The 23,927-nt window shown below is 43.9% G+C and overlaps 1 protein-coding gene across 1 annotated transcript in view; it reads right to left on the bottom strand.

The window, feature by feature from the left end:
• LOC124798421 (farnesyl pyrophosphate synthase-like) overlaps positions 1 to 23,927 on the bottom strand; it is a 262,415-nt gene that overhangs the window by 39,488 nt on the left and 199,000 nt on the right. Inside the window, exon 5 of the mRNA XM_047261823.1 lies at positions 23,395 to 23,550. Coding sequence (XP_047117779.1) covers positions 23,395 to 23,550 — 156 coding nt within the window. The remainder of the gene's footprint in view (positions 1 to 23,394; positions 23,551 to 23,927) is intronic.

The raw sequence follows: 23,927 nt of genomic DNA, 5'->3' as shown, positions 1-23,927 counted from the left end.
GCGGTCAGAAACGCTGACTTGTGAGCTATGGAGGCGGATACATCTTGAATACATGTCACGTAATGAACGGATGGTAAGAATAGACACCTTGGCACACTGACAGGGAAGAACAGGCAATCGTTCCACGACACGCCAATCATAAGGAAACAGGATGGAAGGAGATAGTGTACTGGTACACACATGCCCTTCACCACACATCATGCAGTAGCTTGTGGAGTACGAATGTACAGCAGGCGTAAATAATGCAAAAAAACTAATTGACTATACAAGTAGATCTGCTTTAAACACGTGGATTACGTAAGTATAAATATGCGAACATGCACATCATACAGTACTATAAGTTTTGAACATCTCTCTCTCTCTTCTTTTTGCGTTTCATACATTGTGAAAGATGGCAGTATGGGCAACGGTGGGACTCACGAGTGCTGCATCCAGTTCCTGTCGAACATGTTATAGACTTTACGCAGTTTCCTGTTTTTTATCCTAAAGATCTGCCATATTTGAATCTTTGATGATTTCCTTTTCTGGTGTATGTATACGTTAATATATTTTCCTTTATTTATTTTAACACTTGCAATAAAGGTTGAGCTCATTTTGGTTTGTTAATTTCTCTGGACGTTTGAGACCTATTCTTGGGCTGATATTAGTCACTGTTTGTGGTGGCTGTCCTCACATATTTATTGACTTGTCTAACCCATTATTAGTTTCGCCACGTTCTTACTGAGACTGTCTTGGCCAATAGTCAACGAAGTGCGCTAGTTTATAAAACGGGAAGGTGAGCCAGAGCTGCATCTAATCCGAGTGATGAATTAACGACCGTTGGTCTAGTGCAGCCTGAGTAGCTTTGTGTGATTTCTCATATTTGTTTTAGCTTGAGCTGCGCTGAATCTCAATCTCAGGCTCAGAAAATGCGAAATACAGTCAGTTAAAATTCGATAACAAGCGACTTTCCTCTCTTTCGTTAATTGGCGGTCCAGTGACCATGAGGTAACTCTGGAAGATAAATTGAATGAGAGGTGCGATTGCTACTTCTACATCTACATCTACATTTATACTCCGCAAGCCACCCAACGGTGTGTGGCGCAGGGCACTTAACGTGCCACTGCATTACCTCCCTTTGCTGTTCCAGTCGCGTATGGTTCGCGGGAAGAACGACTGCCGGAAAGCCTCCGTGCGGGCTCGAATCTCTCTAATTTTACATTCGTGATCTCCTCGGGAGGTATAAGTAGGAGGAAGCAATATATTCGGATACCTCATCCAGAAACTCACCCTCTCGAAAACTGGACAGCAAGCTACACCGCGACGCAAGTGCCTCTCTTGCAGAGTCTGCCACTTGAGTTTGCTATACATCTCCGTAACGCTATCACACTTGCCAAATAACCCTGTGACGAAACGCGCCACTCTTCTTTGGATCTTCTCTAGCTCCTCTGTCAACCCGACCTGGTACGGATCCCACACTGATGAGCAATACTCAAGTATAGGTCGAAAGAGTGTTTTGTAAGCCACCTCCTTTGTTGATGGACTACATTTTCTAGGGACTCTCCCAATGAATCTCAACCTGGCACCAGCCTTACCAACAATTAATTTTATATGATCATTCCACTTCAAAGCCGGCCGGTGTGGCCGTGCGGTTAAAGGCGCTTCAGTCTGGAACCGCGTGACCGCTACGGTAGCAGGTTCGAATCCTGCCTCGGGCATGGATGTGTGTGATGTCCTTAGGTTAGTTAGGTTTAATTAGTTCTAAGTTCTAGGCGACTGATGACCTCAGAAGTTAAGTCGCATAGTGCTCAGAGCCATCCACTTCAAATCGCTCCGTACGCATACTCCCAGATATTTTACAGAAGTAGCTGCTACCAGTGTTTGTTCTGCTATCATATAATCATACAAGAAAGGATCTTTCTTTCTATGTATTCGCTATGTTGGAGAGAGAGAGAGAGAGAGAAGGGCAAGTACTCCTGTCTCAAGGGCGAATGGACAAATTCGGCGTGCCGGCGTGCCTGGTGATTGGAATATTCTCAGAGATCAGCATGACAGTAGAGTAATGGCAAGAGGGGCGGAATCAGCACATACGATCGCGACTAAATCGTAGATGCCCGAAGCGTGAGGGATGAGACCTTCTATCTCAGAACACGTGCACGCAGCAGCCTTCCCACGTGCCACTGTAACAGAGGGGCTGTTACACTGCTGGAGGTGTCGCTGCTACACGCTACTAATCACCTCTAATGAGTGCTTATGAGTGTTGTTTTCTGGAACTCGTAGACACGGAGAGTGATCCAGATTCTGTGTGGCTGTCACTACTGAACACCCTGAAGGCTGAATTAATTTCGTCTGTCTCCGTGACGTTTAGTTTCAGGTGATGGCCCCGAGAGATGTCAGTGACCTGCTGTCGCTTGTGTTTGCGTAACGATGCACCCAAAGTTCAAGGCGATCTGGTCGGATGGCGTGGCGTGAAGAGCTGGTTCCCGACACAGGGATGTGAGCCAGACACAATAAGATTCCGAGAGCCAGTTTAACGACCGACTGTCCGCCACGCCAAACAGAACAGACATCCCAATGTCGATCATTTACAATGCGCTTACTCTCTGTTCGTCAAGTTAAATGACAAACGGAGAGGAGATAGGATCCCAAATGACCTTTATTTTCCAACTAATTTAAAAAACCTACCGAAAGCAAATCTGTGCCGGTGAAGGTAGACAAAATCTTGTATTTCTTCGTGATCAAGAAGTTCTTCTGTGGATATTCTAACCTAGTGCTGGTCAAACTTCTTTGCTCAAGAGCCAATACTGACATTGTGGAACAGCCGCACATGCCCCGCTCTTATTAGTAACTGGTAATGAACATAAGTTAGTGTGTGACGAGACTCCGAGAGACTAGCTATAGTTCGGGTGCAATAAGCTGACCGCCAGCCCCCAAATACTGACCGTTAAAAGTCGGCAGTATTTCGTTTCGACTTTTCTCCAATTTCCAACGTGCTAGTGTACTGCTGATAAACCCCGTCCTTCAGGTAACCCAACAGCCAGAAATCAAACGGGTTCAAATTTGATGATATTGGTGGTCATGCAAATTATTGGCTGTCCTACTTGGTACTACTTCCCCATTCGCAGATAAAAACAATTTTACTTGTAGATCTTCTGTCCCCTGGCTGTGGCAACATCGGATGATGACCCTAAGGCAGGTGTTTCGGCCAGAATGAACGACATAAAATGAATCAGTGTAACGGCCATAAAGCAGTAGCGTAATTAATTAATTGAATGGTTATATACTGGACTTTTAGAAACACATTTAAATGAGAGGTTGTCTTGTTTTAGCATAGAATCACACTAACCTACTATTCTGGATTGCACATTGGACAGCCGGTCTTCCATAGGAAAATAAAAAAAACAAATAAGACGATAAAAACAATATGAATGAGAAATAAAAGAGCGCGCAGCCCCTAGAGGATCATGACTAGTGGAATGAGAGAAACTATTAGAAGTGATGCAAATGGGGTACAATGATTGGCAACGAGACATACGAGATACAGATACAAAGGGGAGTAACTCGGCGTTCTTACCCCATGCAGCATTGGTCGGTGCATGGTGCAGACAGCCTGCAGCGCAAGCCATGTTCTTATGTAAGTATGGCAGGCATAAAGACACATGCATATTCTTTTGGCATGACCTAAATCCTATTGATGTGACTTAACACACAACAGATTCCAAAGTAATGTTAATTAAAAACAGTAGCGACTTCTCCACTAACAGTGAACACGGTTCTGCATCCAAATGGCTGGGTTAAAAATCTTCAACCGACAGTGCTACGTCAGAAACCTGAAGAGAAGCTATCCATGATTTTATTTTCTCGGAGCATACACGTGTAAATGTCCATGCAGAGAAAAAGTTCCTGTATTCAGTCTTACTGAGGGGATAGCGCTGACTGTTCCTGCGGATTTTGGGCCGGAGGGACAGGGAAAACTTCCTGGCGCTTGCGATGGACACCCTGTGGTGGCGTTAGATGTCTGACTCTGCCTGAATCGTAATCGCCGAGATGCCGCGAGTAATGAGGCTATTGAGCAGGGGCACTACACCAGTAGTGTGTGGTATAAGCTGAGAATAACGGGAAGCGTGCTAGAGTGGTCAGTGTGGTTGTGGTGACCGCATGGCGTAGCGTTCAGAGAATCTGCCTAGTAAGCAGGGGACCCGGGTTTGAATCTCGATCCAGCACAAATTTTCAATTTGCCCCTTGATATTAATCAATGGCCACTGGTAGGTAAGGCCTGTAATCCCTTTGTGTATTAATTAATTAAGTATTATTCCTTTATGAGGGACTGGACTACACAACCGCTGAGGCCTCTCAACGTGTGGGTGATACTTCGCGGTGAAGTCTAACGTTTATAGTGGGATATTAAACCCTAAATTCCTTCCTTCTTTTGCAATTGCCATCGACATTCCGACGGCGTCGGGAAATACTACCGTCGCAGTTACTTTGCTCAGCACAGTTACAGGCCAAGATTAACACGAACGGGTCCTTCTGTGGCCATCAATCTACACCGAAAGACGTTTTAAGGAGACTGCCCGACGGACAACCCTGGGGCGCTGCAGATAAGGAACACGTGCGGTTAATGGACAGCACGGAGGTGAGCAGCACAGTGTCGTGAAGTGGAATGCGGTATGATAAACAGCCGTCACGACAAGGTGTACAGCCATCGGCTTGTGAGAAGAGAAAGCGGCTACCGTACCAGTCAAGTCTGCAGTTTCCTTTTAGTTGTGTTACACGAGCTGATACTTGTCTCAACTGTGACAAGTACGTCAGTTTTTGATAAATAACATGTCTAGTGTCTCCAACAAAGAAACTAAGCCGACAGGAATTCTTGTTTAGCTTGTTGAGCTGTATTTTTAATTCCTAAATGCCCAGTTTTTCAGTATAAATAATTTTTTAACTAAAACTTTATGTACGTTATAAAAGATAAACAAAAAAATGGCTCTGAGCACTATGCGACTCAACTTCTGAGGTCATTAGTCGCCTAGAACTTAGAACTAATTAAACCTAACTAACCTAAGGACATCACACACATCCATGCCCGAGGCAGGATTCGAACCTGCGACCGTAGCGGTCGCTCGGCTCCAGACTGTAGCGCCCAGAACCGCACGGCCACTCCGGCCGGCTAAAAGATAAACATCGCCGTTTATTGTTGTTGACTCATTTCTGGAGGAAGCTACGTTGCTGACCAGCCTTAAAATAATACTGTAGTAGGATGTCATTGACGACAGAAAGTATATTTTACACATATTTTTTTAAAAAAATCGTCTCTCTTAGTCGCAGACCTAGGCGCGAACCGAAGAACTGCAGCGTTCTTTTGGATCCTTAGTGCAAAGTACACTCCATAATAAAAGAACTTTCTCTGGTCAAAATTTGCAGAGTTCAAATTTGCACCAATGCCTACCATTTGCTTGCTTGTTATTGCCTGTGTAATCAATTGACATATGTTGTTGCAGCGCTCAAAATTAATGGTTGAAATAATGGCGCAGTGATTTGCGGATCAAAAGTGACAGAAGATTGTTTCAAATGGCTCTGAGCACTATGGGACTTAACTTCTGAGATCATCAGCCCCTAGAATTTAGAACTACTTAAACCTAACTAACCTAAGGACATCACACACAATCCATGCCCGAGGCAGGATTCGAACCTGCGACCGTAGCGGTCGCGCGGCTCCAGACTGAAGCACCTAGAACCGCTCGGCCACTGCGGCCGGTGTGACAGAAGAGATTGTGAATGTAAAATATGACATGTGGATTGTGCACGTTTTGTTTACATGCGTATGTTGTACTTTAGGCTTAAACGAGATTATCGTGAATATCACCTAAAATTCAAGTTTCTTCAGGTTCGCTATATACGTATGAAGCCATTCATTAGTGATTGGATCTTGTAGAGTTACCAAATTACAGAGCTGATGACTGCAATATCTCACCTACTGTTTCGTATACGTAGTCCCAGCCATCTTCTGTGGGTTTAAGACAGGGTCATTTAGCGAGCCAGTCGAGATGCAGTAGGTTAGCCGAGCGTTCGTCAGACCAGGAGCGTATGCGTGCAGTTCTGTCTACAGAGCTGTTGTCATCTTGGAAGACGGAAGAAACCACAGCATACCGTCATGAAGATGTAGAAGAAAGGGAAACACTTAGTCGGCGGAAATGTTGAAATAAACATTGCGGTCACGTTCACGGTAACCTGAATGAGTGGGCCATGCAACCACCTACGACCCAAACTACACCTCCTGTAACACGGAGACTTTTTGAATCCATACAGCGCAGGTGGCGACGCCCCGACGGCTGTCCAGTCTAGTCCAGTTCCCCTCACAAAGAAAGAAATCTGAATAAAATTAATTTCGTAATTTCAGTGGCACATTCGAATTGCTTGCGAAATTCCGATTTCATTGATAGTAATCACGGATCTGACTGCCAATTAATTAAAAAGTCTGTCAATTTTTGTAATAAGGTGAATTTTCTCTGGGCAATGGACACCACCGATGGCTTGCCTACATTGAGGACTTTCGATTGGTGGGGGCAAAATAATTTTCACGTTCACCATCTAATTACTTTAAAATGTACGCAAGATAGCGAAAATCCGTTAAGTTTCAGGCCATTACTTTCGAATTTAACTTGGAGGCACTACGATGGCGAGAAGCAAAGGGTAGAGTACTGGTCGGCCACGCACGTCTGATGAAAATGTGCGTATCCGAGATGAATTCAGACGGAGCCCTGGACATGCAGCAAAATTGGCTCTTTCCTCAGTTTCACGAAGAATCCAATGATTTCATTTTTATGCATGGTGGGACTCCGCCTCGCCTTCACCTTGATGTGTGGCATTATCTTAATACGACGATCCTACAACGTTAGAATGGGAGATGTTGACAACAAGGTCTTGTTCATTGCTTTTGGCCTACCAGGTCATCAGACGCCACACCTAGAGATTTTTTCTGTGGGGTACATAAAAGACAGAGCCTTTGTCCCACATATGGCAGTGACCCTTCAGGAGCTGAGAAATCGATTTGTTGAAGCTGTGGATTCAGTAAATAGGAACCTGTTGATTCGTGTATGGGATGGAATGGAATGGACTGCCTTTCTATCCTCCTCGAGCAACGCATTGTACACACGTTGAGTGTATATTTAGTGTCTGTGCGAATATAAAACTTTGAACCTTCCTGTATCCAGTGACATGGGCAATGTGTCTCTTTCTTTCATAGTTTCTCTGTAATAAACAACTGAGATCTGTTCTTTCTTTTTGAATCACCCTCTATATTTCCGTAACAGCTAAGCAATTATGCATGTGATGTCTGAAAGCAGGCCTCTAGAATCCAGATATAGATTACATGTCGAAATCCCTGTAGCACAGGCCCCCGCGCTACAGGCCACAGCCACTGCGAAGCTCGCCTCACAAGGCGCAGTGTGCAAGACGTGAGTGTCGTCAGCAGCTGAGCGGCTCGACTCAGCACACAAAAACCGCCTCCGGTTTCAAGGACCGCGCACACAAGCCGGCGAAAGAACGGAAAATGTAGGCGAAACAGGAGATGATGTTTCGCCGTAGCAGTACGCATGTCTTCCCAGGTCGATGAAAGAAAATAGTGATCCACAGTTGTTAGGCAACCAGAAGCAACAAATGTACGTTAACACAAAAAAGTTGTTGAAAGTGTGGCTCTTTGGTGAGAAGAGACAGCAAATTCAGCAGAATCTTTGTTTCTGTTTTCAGTTATTCTACATTACGTCTATCATACTGAAGTATTTTACAGGATTTTAAACGACGAGTATAACGGGAGATGACGTACAGATTGTCTCTGAAAGGAATTAAAACGTGATCATTATCAGCCTGGGGCATCCAAGAAAACATCCACTGTTCACAAAAAGAAAACGACATTGCAGTAGGTTTTTCTCAAATTGAACATTCGATAAATTTTCCGATTTTTATTTCATTGCATCCAATTTAATTCAAAGATACAGTTTAATGACTTGGCTTTGGCTGTCACCGTTAAGAGAAGAATATTTCACTGGAACAGGCATGTTTCACGGTGTCGAGCACTGGAATTCTTTTTCCTTCTTTTTTATTTAATGCAGAAACGATTGAGATGAGCTGTATTTGAAGGAAGGACACCGATGGAGGATTTCTTTTTCCATCTTAATGTAGTCCATCACTAAGTGATGAAATGTGATGCAGCCCAAACGTAGGCATGGAACAATTTCTATGTATTCTACTTTTCTTTAAATTGGGTACTAGACATCGAGAGACCATACAAACATCTAGAGTTTATGCCGGATTTGTACACTTGATTGCACAAGTGTTCTTCAACATAGGGACTCAGAACGACAAAGTGCAAAGAGCTGTACCTGGAGCTCTGTTGGGCGTGAACCAAGACGGGCAGATGTCATGTACTTCCTTCACGTCTCTACTTATCCATTCCGTAGATATAGCGCCAATATAAGCAGACAAACAATATTGCGCAGAGGCGTATGAACCGTCATTTTTCTCGCGATCTATCCGTGAATGGAGAGGAAGGAATTCTTAACACTCAGTACATTATAGATTACCTCCTGTCATGCACCTCACAGTGGATAACTTTGCATGTAGATGCAGATTATAAACGTTGCTATGGACGTTAGAAAGAGCAAGTAGAAGACACAATTTCTCCCTCAGCGAGTACTGTATTGTCTTAAGATAGTGATTACTCATACTACGCACGACAATTATTGTAAGGAAGTTACATTTCCACAACTATTCATGCGTAGCAGAGATTTATATGCAAGAAATTAAGAATACAAGTTACATCTCTGTGAACGTTAGAAGTCGTCTTGGCGAATTCTGTTTTCTTTATTATGCCGAGACACTTTCTTGTTAAGACCTGATTTTGTCTGAAAACAAAACAGCGTCCCTTATCCATAAGAGAAAAGTAACGAAATTTACAATTAGAAATTTATAAAATGCAAGTATAATAACAGCACGGAGAAATAGAGCGCTGGAAGTTAATATCTGTGTTTTTTCTTATTTTTTTAAGAAAAGAAAACTAGCATTACCAATAAAATACCCGTAATGTTTTCTAAGCTTATAGCTACAAATTAATATCCAGTATTCAGTTTTCCACAAAAGCATTTCAGCTTAACAAGGTACCCTTACTTTTAGTGTTAGTAGATGTGAAACGCTAAGCTTCCTTACTTTACAGACACTGCTCCGAAGCAAACTGTCTTTAGCACAAAGCATATTCCCGCCATAAAATGTATACTGCAATTAGATCCAAATTCGTTCTTTTCACCGCGAGAAGTACTGTAGTGTAATCACTACTTATTATTGTGATTTCTCAGGTTTTTTTCGGCGTCATTGTTTACTGTAGTAGTTTCTTTCAGCTGCTCAGCCGAGTTGTTGGTTCCATTTTAAGCACAAAATTTCGACGACCGGCCCTGCCGACTTCTGCAGATACTACGAGCAGAATTGGACATACTCGCTGTCTGGTCTGCAAGCAGACTACAGTCTACATGAAATGTATTCGCAGGTTCGAATACGAGCAACCATCAGCTCTGTGTAAGGGAATGACGATAATGAAAATTTGTGCCGGATCAGGTCTCTAACCCACATTTCCTGCTCTATGTGAGCGGTCGCTTTATTCGCTTGGCTATCCGTGCATGACTCATGGCCAGACCCAAACTTCCATATGTCGTCGTTCTTGCATCACAACTTGTACTCGAAAACACATTACGTAATAGTCGATGCCTGATATCGAAGGATAGGTACGATGTTGCAGCAGGGCCTGTGTTGTTACGAGAAGAACCATGCGGTGTTCCTTCGGTCTGGCACAAATCTGTACTGTTGTCATTCAGTTACACAGCTGATGGTTGTTCGTATTCGCACCTGCGAATACATTTCACGTATTTCATAACAGCTGTAGTCGCCGCAGCGCCTCTTCCTTCTGACATGCATGCACGTCCCAAGGAACAGTACATCGTTCTTCTTAACAACACAGGCACTTCGTTTTATCTGTCGATAGCAGGCGCTACTTTCAATTAGAATGTCCTCCCCTGTACGAGAATTACATAATATGTGTACGAGTACAGGTTGCGATGCAGAAATGACGACATATGCAAATTTGAGTTTGTACATGAGTCGTACACAAATAGCCAAAAGCGTAATACGGGAAATGCGGGTTCGAGTCGCGGTCCGGCACAAATTTTCACTGTCGTCATTCCCTTACACAGCTGATGGTTGTTCGTATTCGCAACTGCAAATACATTTCATGGATTTCATAACGGCTGTAGTTACCGCAGCCCCTTTCCTTCGGATATGCATGCATGTTCTGAAGGAACATTACATCGTTCTTAACTACACAGGCAATGCGATATGGTATAGATTGAAGTACTGTCAGCATAGCGCCGCTTGTTTTTGCCGACTTCGAATCCCGATACCGGCTATGTTCTTTGAAGCTCATTTGTTTGTCAGAGCCTGCACTAATATTCCGTGAAACGCACTCTCAGTGTGGTGTTTTTTCTGTAAGAAGTAGTTTACCTTGTAGTGAAATTGTAGTAGATAGTTCCTGTGAATTATTATGAGTAGAGGTCATTCTTGGCCACTGGAACAAAACGATCAGTGGATCATTTTATCGGCCCCCCCAACTCAGATGACAGAGTTGCTGAAAGGTTCAAAGAAAACTTTAGTCTAATTTTAAACTCGTACCCGCCTAATACAGTTATAGTTGGTGATGACTTCAGTTTCCCCTCGATATGTTGGCGAAAATACATGTTTAAATCCGGGGGTACCCATAAAACATCATCCGAAATTGTGCTAAATGCATTCTCTGAAAATTATTTCGAGCAGTTAATTCATGAGCCCACTCGAATAGTAAACGGTTGTGAAAACAAACCTGACCTCTTAGCAACAAATGATCCTGAGCTAATAACGAGCATCAAAACCAATAAGGGTGTTAGTGTACACAGGGTTGTCGTAGCGAGACTGAATACCGTAACTGTCAAATTCTCCAAAATTAAAAGAAAAATATACCGTTTCAAAAGAGCAGATAAAAATTCGCTATACGCCTACCTGAGAGACAATCTCCACTCCAACCAAATAACAGTGTAAGTGAGGACCAGATGTGGTTTAAATTCAGAGAAACAGTATCGACTGCAGTTGAGAGATTTACGCCAAATAAATTAACAAACGACGGAGCTGATCCCCCTTAGTACTCAAAACGGGTCAGAACACTGTTGCAGAAACAACGAAAAAAGCTTGCCAAATTTAAATGAAAGCAAAATCCCCAACATAAGCGATCCTTTCAGAAGCTCGAAATTTAGCGCGGACTTCAAAACGAGATGCTTATAATAGTTTCCACAACGAAATATTGTCTCGAAGCTTGGCAGAAAATCCAAAGAGACTCTGGTCGTATGTGAATTATGTAGCTGCAAGACTCAGTCAATGCCTTCTCTGTGCGATGACCATGGAAATACTATCAATGACAGTGCTGCTACAGCAGAGTTACTAAACACAGTCTTCCGAATTTTTTTTTACCAAAGAAGACGAAGTAAATATTCGAGAATTCGAATCATGAACAGCTGCCAACATGAGTAACTTAGAAGTAAATATCCTTGGAGTAATGTAGCAACATAAATCAATTAGCAAATGCACGTCTTTCGGTCCAGACTGTATACCAATTAGGTTCCTTTTAGAGTATACTGATGCAATAGCTCCATACTTAACAATAACATACAACCACTCGCTCGACAGATGATCCGTACCCAAATACTGGAAAGTAACACAGTCACACCAATATTCAAGAAAGACAATAAGAGTAATACACTCAATTACAGGCCCATATTATTAACGCAGATAAGCACCAGTGATTAGGATTCGTGATTTTGTGTCAGAAATGTTACAGTTCTTCGTAACTGTCGGAAAGTCATCGAGGAAAACAGAAGTGATTCATGGCATTCCCCAAGGTAGTGTTATAGGCCCTCTGGTGGTCCTTATCTACATAAACGATTTAGGAGACAATCTGATCAGCCGTCTTAGGTCGTTTGCACATGATGCTGTCGTTTATCCTGTAGTAAAGTCATCATAAGATCAAAACAAATTGTAAAACGAGTTAGAAGAGATATCTGTATGGTGCGAAAATTGACAATTGAACCTAAATAAGAGAAAAGTATAGGTCATTCACATGAGTGTTAAAAGGAATCCGTCAAACTTCGGTTACAAAATAAATCAATCAAATCTAAAGGCCGTAAATTCAGCTAAATACCTAGGAATTATAATTACGAACAACTTAAATTTGGAAAGAACGCATAGAAAATGTTGTGCGGAAGACGAACAAAAGACTGCGATTTATTGGCAGAACATTTAGATGATGTTACAGATCTACTAAAGGGACTGCCTACACTACGCTTGTCCGTTCTCTTTTGGAGTACTGCTGCGCTGTGTGGGATCTTCACTAGATAGGATTCCCGGAGTACATCGAGAAAGCTCAAAGAAGGGCAGACATTTTGTATTATTGAGAAATAGGGGAGACAGTGTCGCGGACATGACTCAGGACTTGGGGTGGATATCATTGAAACAAAGGCGTTTTTCGTTGCGGCGGGATCTTCTCACGAAATTTCAATCAGCAACTTTCTCCTCCGAATGCGAAAATATTTTGTCGACGCCGACTTACATTGGGAGAAACGATCATCATAATAAAATAAGCTTCCAAGGAAATATATATGTGTTCGTTTTTTCCGCGCGCTATTCGAGAGTGGAATAATAGAGAATTCTTGTGAAGGTGGTTCGATGAACCCCCTACCAGGCACTTTTCCATGATTTGCGGAGTATCCATGTTGATATAGGTGTAAATGTAGACATTTTTCAGCTCTGGTGCAGGACATGGCCGGTGAGACCGTAATACATTCAGTGCTGGACCTCAAGCCCTGTTTAAATTGAAACTTCCGTCGCGGTTTATTAGATTTTCCGACGTCTTCATTCCGATAGACTCCTTAATTATGCTATCCCAGGAGTTTGGATTCCGCATGTATTTCATCTATCGAAACAAAAATGTGGGAAAACCAAATATTACGTGACGGAGGTTTCAACTTAAACAAGGCTTGGGCTCATGCTCTCAATTTATTAAAATTTCTCCTACCACCTCATCCATCAGAGATGGAAAATGCTGAGAGAATGTGCGGGTTCTGAAAAACAAATATGCATCCCAGTGCATAGATGGAATTTCATGAAAGTTGTTAAACGAAGCAAACTTTTCGCGATGGCAATGCAAAGTCAAACTTAGAAAGTCGAGTCCTGCGAAAATTTAAGTACCAAGAAACCAATCAAATAAAATGTATCTAGCGTCCGTCTCCTATCGGTTTTAAAAATATGTTTATCAAAGACCTGGCCGACGGACTTACAACGAAAACATGCATGTAGATTGTGGATACTCTGCTGTAGAATATGTTTCGCTGGCTAGAGAGAAATAACTCAGCATCGTTTACAGTTTACGTTATTCCTGTTGATTCTGTAGTTGGCTGATAAGCCCGACCGACGTGTGTCAACTGAATTGAAGATAAACGTGTATTTGTAAAAGAGGCGTATCTATATCAAGTTACAAACAGTTTACATGCAACTGACCACAACAATAAAAGTGGAAATAAAATATTAATAGTTCTTGGATATATGCACCGCATCATTCTTTCAGAATTATCCTATCCGACGTTTCGGACTTCTCACTGAGGCCTTCTTCTAGGAAGAAATGTCGGAACGGAACATTCTGCAGGAATGACGAATTATAGCGAATTCAGTCAATCTGAATTGCAGTACATGTTGTGATACGAACCACAACTTCGTAATCCCGACCTGACTCTCTACTGCTCACCTGACCAGTCAATGTACTTGAAAGCTATACAGTACTGAAATGAATACCATCATCACATTAACAGTTACAGGTCGTCCCTCAACTATGTGCTTCAAAATTGACGTATAAGGACGCCACCTAGACCACTGAAATTCCTCAAACACAATTACAATTACATTATGAACACGAGGATATAAATAGTGTATTCGATGTTCAAAAATGTAGGAGTAGGAAAACAGCTTTGATTTATATTACAAAGTATGATGCCGAGCCCATTTCAAATTGTAATGATTCGGCTTTGTCTTTTAATGAGCCCAGAATGAGATTTTCACTCTGCAGCGGAGTGTGCGCTGATATGAAACTTCCTGGCAGATTAAAACTGTGTGCCCGACCGAGACTCGAACTCGGGACCTTTGCCTTTCGCGGGCAAGTGCTCTACCATCTGAGCTACCGAAGCACGACTCACGGCCGGTCTCACAGCCTTACTTCTGCCAGTATCTCGTCTCCTACCTTCCAAACTTTACAGAAGTTCTCCCGCGAACCTTGCAGAACTAGCACTCCTGAAAGAAAGGATATTGCGGAGACATGGCTTAGCCACAGCCTGGGGGATGTTTCCAGAATGAGATTTTCACTCTGCAGCGGAGTGTGCGCTGATATGAAACTTCCTGGCAGATTAAAACTGTGTGCCCGACCGAGACTCGAACTCGGGACCTTTGCCTTTCGCGGGCAAGTGCTCTACCATCTGAGCTACCGAAGCACGACTCACGCCCGGTCTCACAGCCTTACTTCTGCCAGTATCTCGTCTCCTACCTTCCAAACTTTACAGAAGTTCTCCCGCGAACCTTGCAGAACTAGCACTCCTGAAAGAAAGGATATTGCGGAGACATGGCTTAGCCACAGCCTGGGGGATGTTTCCAGAATGAGATTTTCACTCTGCAGCGGAGTGTGCGCTGATATGAAACTTCCTGGCAGATTAAAACTGTGTGCCCGACCGAGACTCGAACTCGGGACCTTTGCCTTTCGCGGGCAAGTGCTCTACCATCTGAGCTACCGAAGCACGACTCACGCCCGGTCTCACAGCCTTACTTCTGCCAGTATCTCGTCTCCTACCTTCCAAACTTTACAGAAGTTCTCCCGCGAACCTTGCAGAACTAGCACTCCTGAAAGAAAGGATATTGCGGAGACATGGCTTAGCCACAGCCTGGGGGATGTTTCCAGAATGAGATTTTCACTCTGCAGCGGAGTGTGCGCTGATATGAAACTTCCTGGCAGATTAAAACTGTGTGCCCGACCGAGACTCGAACTCGGGACCTTTGCCTTTCGCGGGCAAGTGCTCTACCATCTGAGCTACCGAAGCACGACTCACGCCCGGTCTCACAGCCTTACTTCTGCCAGGTTCGCAGGAGAACTTCTGTAAAGTTTGGAAGGTAGGAGACGAGATACTGGCAGAAGTAAGGCTGTGAGACCGGGCGTGAGTCGTGCTTCGGTAGCTCAGATGGTAGAGCACTTGCCCGCGAAAGGCAAAGGTCCCGATTTCGAGTCTCGGTCGGGCACACAGTTTTAATCTGCCAGGAAGTTTCTTGTCTTTTAATGTTCGTGTTCGAAGGTGGGCCGAACGTACTAATTTTATAGATTATACCGACCCATTTTTAGTTAATAACTGGTCACGTATTCGTTTTATTGAAAAATACTTTGAATCCTTTCAGGCTAAGAAGGTTATAGTGAGGTCCTTGTCCGAGTGTCATTTGCAGTATAATGGCTGGGCGGGCCGCGTGGTACGCTGGTATAACCAGGCCTTTCGGTCCAAGGTGGTGCGTAAAAAATAATTATATCTCTGTGGCGACACAAATATCGGCAAGTCCACTTTGATTGAAAAAATCTTGTCTCGCAAACAACAAGTATATCTTCCGTTCTGTTCCGTCGTTCCGTCGTGACCCCATGAACGAAGCACCTTTACCCTGGGCGGTTAACCCTCTCTTAGAGCTTCCTGACGAGGAGACCAGAGATGTTCTTCATTTGATTTATCCATCCGATCGCTGCTCTCCCCGTCAGTCTTTTGCCCTCGATCTCTCCTTCGGTGATTATTTTTTTCTAAATTTTCTCCATCACTTCTCACAATACTCCCAAAGAACTGGAGACTTTTTTGCTTGACACGAGAAGAAAGTCGGCTGGAGATACTGTGTTGCTCAGTAATGGACATATTCGTTCTTCTTTCGATCCATTCTACACGCAGCATTCTACGCCAGCAGCAGAGCTCGACTGCATCGACACGCTGCTTGTCCCTGGCTTTAAGTGTGCATGTTTCGCACTCGTGAAAGAAAACGGAAAATACGAGTGGTTCCACAAGCCGGATCTTTGTGCTGTTCGTTATCGTCCTGTTCTACCAAAACTTGATGAGCTTCTTCAAAGCCACTCGGCCGGCCGCGGCGGCCGAGCGATTCTAGGCGCTTCAGTCCGGAACCGCGCGACTGCTACGGTCGCAGGTTCGAATCCTGCCTCTGGCATGGATGTGTGTGATGTCCTTAGGTTAGTTAGGTTTAAGTAGTTCTAAGTTCTAGGGGACTGATGACCTCAGATGTTAAGTCCCATAGTGCTCAGAGCCATTTGAACCATTTGAAAGCCACTCGCCCTAGTGTGACCTGTCTTCTTATCCAAACTTCCCGTGTCACAGACGGTTGACCCAAAAGAGATCAATGAATACAGACCTCCAGCTCCACTAAGGTGCTCTACTTTCGTCAGCAGATCAGCAATTTCATCTTCGCTACCGCCTAAAGATACGATGTTATCAGCAAATCGGACGCTGTTAATGGATCTTCCATCAACTGAGATGTCTTTATTCAGTCATCAAGAGCTTTCCTAATGACATGTTAGGCATAGATGTTGTATAGGTGGGGGGATGGAACAGAACCCTGTCTGATGCTTTTTGATAAATTGAATAAAGCAGACGTGCCACCACTTGTCTTCACAGCTGCGAGGTGATCACTGTATGGACTTCTTCAAAAATGGTTCAAATGGCTCTGAGCACTATGGGACTTAACATCGGAGGTCTTCAGTCCCCTAGATTTAGAACTACTTAAACCTAACCAACCTAAGGACATCACAAACATTCATGCCCGAGGCAGGATTCGAACCTGCGATCGTAGCAGCAGCGCGGTTCCGGACTGAAGCGCCTAGAACCGCTCGGCCACATCGGCCGTCGTATGGGCTTCTGATCAATGCTATCAAGTGTGGTAGAACACCGAACTTTGCAGGAACCTGCCAGAACATTTTCCAGACAACGCAGAGTATTTCCTGCAGTCAAGGAAGCAGAAGAAAATAGGAAACGTATACAGTTTTTCGCGGTACTCTTTCCACCTTGTAGGAGCATCTTCCTTGCCTCCGGTAGGATTGCCTTTCTCATGAATATATATAAGAAAATAACTGAAGTATGGTATTACAAGAGACTGTCGAACATCAGATGATTTGATCAAGGAAGAAATGAATACATCCTGCAACGAATTAACGAGAAAAATTGTCTAATAAAGGACGCACTGGAAAGAAAATATAGAGTGGATGTGCATACACTACGAGATGAGTTGTTGGTGGAATCTATAGTGCAAGGCATGATGGAGGGAAGGAATCGGAGAGGCGAGCCTAGATATCCTCGATGATGTGGAATGTAGCAGTTATGCTAAAATGAAGAGGGTAGTTGCGCAAAACTTGAAAGCTGCATCAAACCAACCATATAACTTTATTGTTTATAAAAAACAGCATATAAGAAAAAACTACTAATGTATCTGTGCTGGAACAATGACAGAAGGAATGATCTTTTGGTAGTACCGGACGAAAAACGTTGTGCTTAAAAAGGCGCTCATTGAAACTGAGGATCGACCAATTAAAGTTAGAGAAACGGGAGTCTATCACTGGATAAAATTACGTTGCCTTGCTACGAGCATTTTTTATACTGACTCAGTAAAAATGGAAATGTCGTGTGACTAGAGCCTCCCGTCGGGTAGACCATTCGCCAGGTGCAAGTCTTTCGAGTTGACGCCACTTCGGCGACTTAAGCGTTGATGGGGACGAAATGTTGATGATTAGGACAACACAACACCTAGTCCCTGAGCGGAGAAAATCTCCGACCCAGCCGGGAATCGAACCCGGGACCTTAGGCTTGACATTCTGTCGTGCTGACCACTTTTTTTTTCTCTTTTTGTTCGTTGTTGATCGTTGTGTTTGGTCGTTGAGGACGTCACATGATATCCGTTCAAGTTCGTTTGTTGATCCTTCCACTCAGTTTTTTTATCACAGAGGCCAACCAGCTCTCTGACCGAACACGCTGAGCTACCGTGCCGGCGTGGATGAAATAATGATGAAGACAGCACAACACCCAGTCCCCAGGCGGAGAAAAACCTCTCAGCTACCGGGGACGGACATAATGACTCAAAAAAGCCATAGTAACAACTAATTTTTTGACTCATTAACATTGTTTCAAATTTGAAATTTACAGTAATTAACATCCACAGTGAAATCCAAAAATTAAAATAAATATCTTCCAGAGTAATTAGACTAGGACCATCTCGAACCCCTCAGATAAATTACTTTCAGGAGTCAACAAGGAACCACAGATCTTTCAAACTAAACAGCTCAAAAAAAGTTTAGCACCGCCTGCACACCTGCGAACATGTGCGGGCTTGGGTGGAAGGAGATAAGGCAATTGAATAATACACTTTATGAGTCAAAAATTGACTTTGCTATGAAATAAATTTAAAACCATGAGCAAAGTAAAAGTAGTCCGTCCGCAAGTGCACATTTGTGGAATCAAAATATGTTGTTGTGTATCATTCGATGCCGAATCGCTCCAACAAGTTCACTGTAACAATGTTGGATTCTGCTTTGGTTAGAGAATTTGATGCTCAAGACTGTCTCACTCTTCGACTTTGGCCCTCTGAGATTATCCACTGTGCAGGAGAGTTTCTGAGACTACCGGTTTCGACTGATGTCAAGCATTCTTAATCGAGTTGATGTCAACAGACACCGCAGACTATTCCATTTGGTTGATTCCTACCTCACAGATAAAGGTGTTCACGAGGTGGGTGCATTGTGTTAGTACATTATCGTCTTGAAAGTCCGACGCACTGCCGAGTAGTTGACTGTCGATCTTGAGTGTATGTTGTAGTTGCTGTCCCAGTACTGTACAGCCCTCAGATTAAACCTCAATAGTAATTAGAGTGGTCCGACATTCGCACATGATATCGTACCAGTGGATGATCCTTGAGATTGCATGTCTGAGTTGCGCATTGGTACCTGGCTGCCTTCACACTCTTCGACAACGATCACCAGGCGTCAGACAAATCTGCACTCGTCGTTAAAGAGATCCCGATGCCGTTGATGGAGGTTCTATTTCACATGTTCTCCCTTGCCCACCTTCTTCGCACGCCACTGTGCTGGGGAGGGGGGGGGGGTGTATCGTTGCTCGTAAAGGAAGATTAGAGGCCAATATACGCCATTCGCCCATAAAGTTCCGCGACTTATTTTATTCCTGGCGTATAAGCGACATCACAGCAGTAACTACGGCGGCAGCTTGAACTAACAACTGTACACAAGAGATGAGCATTCGAACGGTCAGTTGGGAGCAGGCAGTGTTGAGTAGTGGGCGTGCGAATGTACCGGTAGGTTGTCAGCGTTGTCGCATCACAATTCGCAATGGAGCAAAGTCTCTGAATCAAGTGTTCAAGAGAGAATATTCTGTAGAAAGAAAAGTGTTTATAGAGTTTGTTCTGTGCTTTTTGATTCCCGAGCAAAACCAACGACGTGTGGACATCTCCGCGACTTGACTGAATGCGAGAATTGGTGTTATCAAATCACAAAACGACAAAGTGCAGAAGTTCAAACGAAGGGTCAACGCTTTGACGGTATAACCGGCATTCAAGCAAATGTGACGCGTGAGATGAACAACATCCCAAAGGAGGACTTCTGTAACAGCTTCACATTGTTGTAGAAACGTTCCGTGCATTGTACTCAAATGGGGCGAGGCTATGTAGACCACCTGAAGCATTAAAAACACTGCCACCTTGATGTATCTCTAATTTTTATTAATCCAGTCTCGAAACTTTTTGGGCTAACTTGTTACCGTTTGGAGACGGTTGTGTTGCATAGTGCCCAGTGTCTACACAGTCTTGTTATTTCTTATCAGGGTAACTACTGATCAAAAATTGTAGGAAGCAGGCATATCTGTTTTTTCTCATGATAGCGGATGAATGTTCAAATGTGTCGCCATTTCAGTAGACAATTTCCCATGGTCACAACCCATTTTGCCTCAAAGGGAAAATGAGGACGCGATCTAAGGTTGAGATAAACCTTCGGAGTATGTTGACAAACTTACGGAAATACACGCGCTCCTTTCCAACCTCACTCAGGATCATCTGCACATTCACACCAGCTCACATCCATTACGACAGCGCTAAGGTTGGCAGATGTTCTAAAACTGGCAATTGAAACAGAAGTAAATGTGATTGACTGATGAATAAAAAAAGTACATGAACCAGCCATCCTGATAACGTATTAAAAATTTCTCCCTAAAATTTTAAGGAACAGTTGAGGCATTTCACGAAACTTTGAAAGTCGTACCACATTCGTGTCATTGTCAGTTAAAATAGAAGACAAACCTGTTAACAAATGAGCTGCTGCCCTCTGGTCAGAGTCTACTAAAATGTGGCATATCGTGATCTCCATGTCACAAGCACCATACATTGGAGGGTCGTTTCGCTGGTGCAAGAAGCCGTGAGTAAAAGGGCAGTGTCCTATGAGAAGACGAGTGAGATGGACCTCATCCCGTCGCTGTGGCTGAAAGGAGGTACGCCACGGCCGCGTTGCTGATTTCAGTACGTGCAGCTGATTGTCCGTCACTTACAGCCACTTTTCTTCACATCCACGCACGACTGTGCCTCACCAGCGAGGTGATAGCATCTAGTGAGATGACACGCTGCACTGACTGAGTATCACAATGCACTTTCTTTGCTACAAAATCCCCCATTTCGCTTCCCTTACTACTCGTATGCCCTAGTACTCAGCAGGAAGACATCTCCTTTCCCGGCCGTCGTACATGGGGGAGGTCTACCTGAATATCCACAATGGCTCTACTCATCTGTATTGAGGGTGCACATTTCCGACCAAAAAATTAAAATAAAAAGTAGTGCAAAACTTTTCCTGCGCATATTATGTAAAATGAAAGTGGAGTGGAGGAGATCGAAAGAAAGTGAAGGAACTATTGATGTCAGCTACATCGGGACATTATGCGGAATGAAAACGTGTGCTGGACTAGTATTTCCCCCTACTAGGAAGTTGCGTTAACCACTGCGCCGCCCAGACACAGTGTTTGTTCATCGTGATTGCGCCGACTGTCCCTCACGCCTCTCGTTCTACCCGCATTCCCACCTAGCGCCACCTATCCACATTCATCTACAGGGTAAACATTAATAAAACTGACAAACTACGGGGACGGATTCTTGAACTGAAATGGAGGTAAAAAGGTCATATGAACGTGTGTCCGGAAATGGACGGTATGCGCGTACAACGACGAAAAATCGTCTCGAAACACGGTACACAGGTACATCGTATCCACGTCACAACAGACGTTCAAAGTGACCTCCATGGTAGCGGTTGTCATGCAGGGTACACGATCATACTTTGGTTTACACCGTGTTGGGGGACACTTGCCGGGAACTTGTACTAGGGTTTGTCTGAATATCATAGACAACCCCGTCTCCAAATCTGCTGTACCCACAATCCGCTGCCTGTCTGAAAGGACCCATTATCACTCAAGCGTCCAAAAAGGGCTTGTAATGTACTGTGATGTGCTTGTTGCCTGTGAGGGTACTTGTTTAGGAACAGCCGTGCTGCCCCTCGACCGTTTCCATCAGCTTGACCGCACACAAACACCATCTCGACTTCTTTTCTATTTGAATACCGGATCATGCTGCTGCTTACAGTACGCTGCGTCAATAACATAGCCTACAACAGACAAGGAACGCACGGCACGTGGTAAGAGGAATATTTATTCGTCAGCGCCATGTACCGTGGCAATGACGCATTTCAGGACACGAGTTCATAGGATCCCCAAGGTAGTGTTATAGGCCCTTTGCTGTTCCTTATCTATATAAACGATTTGGGAGACAATTTGAGCAGCCGTCTTCGGTTGTTTGCAGATGACGCTGTCGTTAATCGACTAATAAAGTCATCAGAAGATCAAAACAAATTGCAAAACGATTTAGAAGAGATATCTGTACGGTGCGAAAATTGACAATTGAGCCTAAGTAAGAGAGAAGTATAGGTCATCCACATGATTCGGTAACAAAATAAATAAATCAAATCTAAAGGCCGTAAATTCAACTAAATACCTGGGTATTACAATTACGAACAACTTAAATTGGAAGGAACACATAGAGAATGTTGTGGGGAAGGCTAACCAAAGACTGCGTTTTATTGGCAGGACACTTAGAAAATGTAACAGACCTACTAAGGAGACTGCCTACATCACGCTTGTCCATCCTCTTTTAGAAAACTGCTGCGCGGTGTGGGATCCTTACGAGATAGGACTGACGGAGTACATCGAAAAAGTTCAAAGAAAGGCAGCACGTTTTGTATTATCGCAAAATATGGGAGTGTCACAGAAATGGTACAGGATTTGGGCTGGAAATCATTAAAAGAAAGGGGTTTTTCGTTGCGACGGAATCTTCTCACGAAATTCGAATCACCAACTTTCTCCTCCGAATGCGAAAATATTTTGTTGACACCGACCTACATAGGAAGGCACGATCACCACGATAAAATAAGGGAAATCAGAGCTCGAACGGAAAGATATAGGTGTTCATTCTTTCCGCGCGCAATACGAGATTGGAACAATAGAGAATTGTGAAGGTGGTTCGATGAACCCTCTGCCAGGCACTTGAATGTGACTTGCAGAGTATCCATGTAGATGTAGATGTAGATTTTTTTCCTCCATTTCCAGTCAGGAATCCGTCCCTGCAGTTTGTCGGTTGTATTAATGTTCTCCCTTTATAACTGATTCCTCTCAGTGGGCATTGAGTCCAACACCTTCACTACAGTTGCACAATTATGTTCAGTCTTCTGCGGGAATTCAAAGTAGCGAGCATGGAGAACGTGGACGGGCACTGCGGATAGATGGTGGTAGGTGGGAGCGTGGGTCGGCCGAGAGGCTTTCCGGGACAGCCTACGCAATGAGGGTGAACAATGAGTCCAGATGGCGCAGTGCTTAATGTAGCTACCTAGGAAGTAGGAGATCCTGGGTTCGAATCATTGTTGGGCACATATTTTTCTCTCATCGCCGCTGATTCCGCATAATGCTCCGATACAGCTGACATCAATTTTTCCTTCGCTTTCATTTCTCCACACCCCCCCTCCCGCCCCCCTTCACCTTCAATTTACATAACATGTACTAGAGCTGCGGATCCCGCGTGTCGTCTGTTCTTTCCGACGTGTGCGAAAGAACAGACATCAAGCATTCATATATAATTTTCCTGTGCAGTTTACATTCTCTAGCGAATAAAAAGTGCGACCTGATGTTAGAATGGACTCACCATGTAGAGCGCCAGTGAGACGGGCATCTGGAAGGTGTGGTAGGCAGTCTTGTACTTGGTGATGAGGTAGTAGCGGTCCATGGTGAACAGCTTGAGCGAGCGATCCCTCCGCGTCTCGATGTCCAGCAACTGGCCGATCACCGCCTTGTGGCTCACCTGCAGCCAAAACACACAACGACAACTCAGCCTGACGTCTAAATACTGATCAAAAGGCCTACAACGCGATTTAAAGGAAACGTAAGTGGACCATTTTTACAATTACGTCTCGAGAACTACTCGATAACTTCTTTAATAAATAACGTTGGTTGGAGTAAGAAGAGTGTTCCTGCTGACATACCGTGTAGTTTCAGTCTCTGGCAAAAGTCACTTGAAGAATGTATAACACGAAACAATATTGCTGTTTAACTACATCGACAACTATACTAAAAAGTTCGCTGATATATCTAAAGAATCTGTCATTAAAAGCCACGCTATTGTCCACGCACTTACTTACGAAAGCAGTCACTTACGCTGATGGTCTTTTAGTCGCAATG

This window comes from Schistocerca piceifrons, chromosome 5 (assembly GCF_021461385.2).
Source record: "Schistocerca piceifrons isolate TAMUIC-IGC-003096 chromosome 5, iqSchPice1.1, whole genome shotgun sequence".
NCBI classification, from domain to species: Eukaryota; Metazoa; Arthropoda; class Insecta; order Orthoptera; family Acrididae; genus Schistocerca; species Schistocerca piceifrons.
Note: the sequence above shows the minus strand (reverse complement) of the source record. Positions and strands in the feature narration are given on the sequence as shown.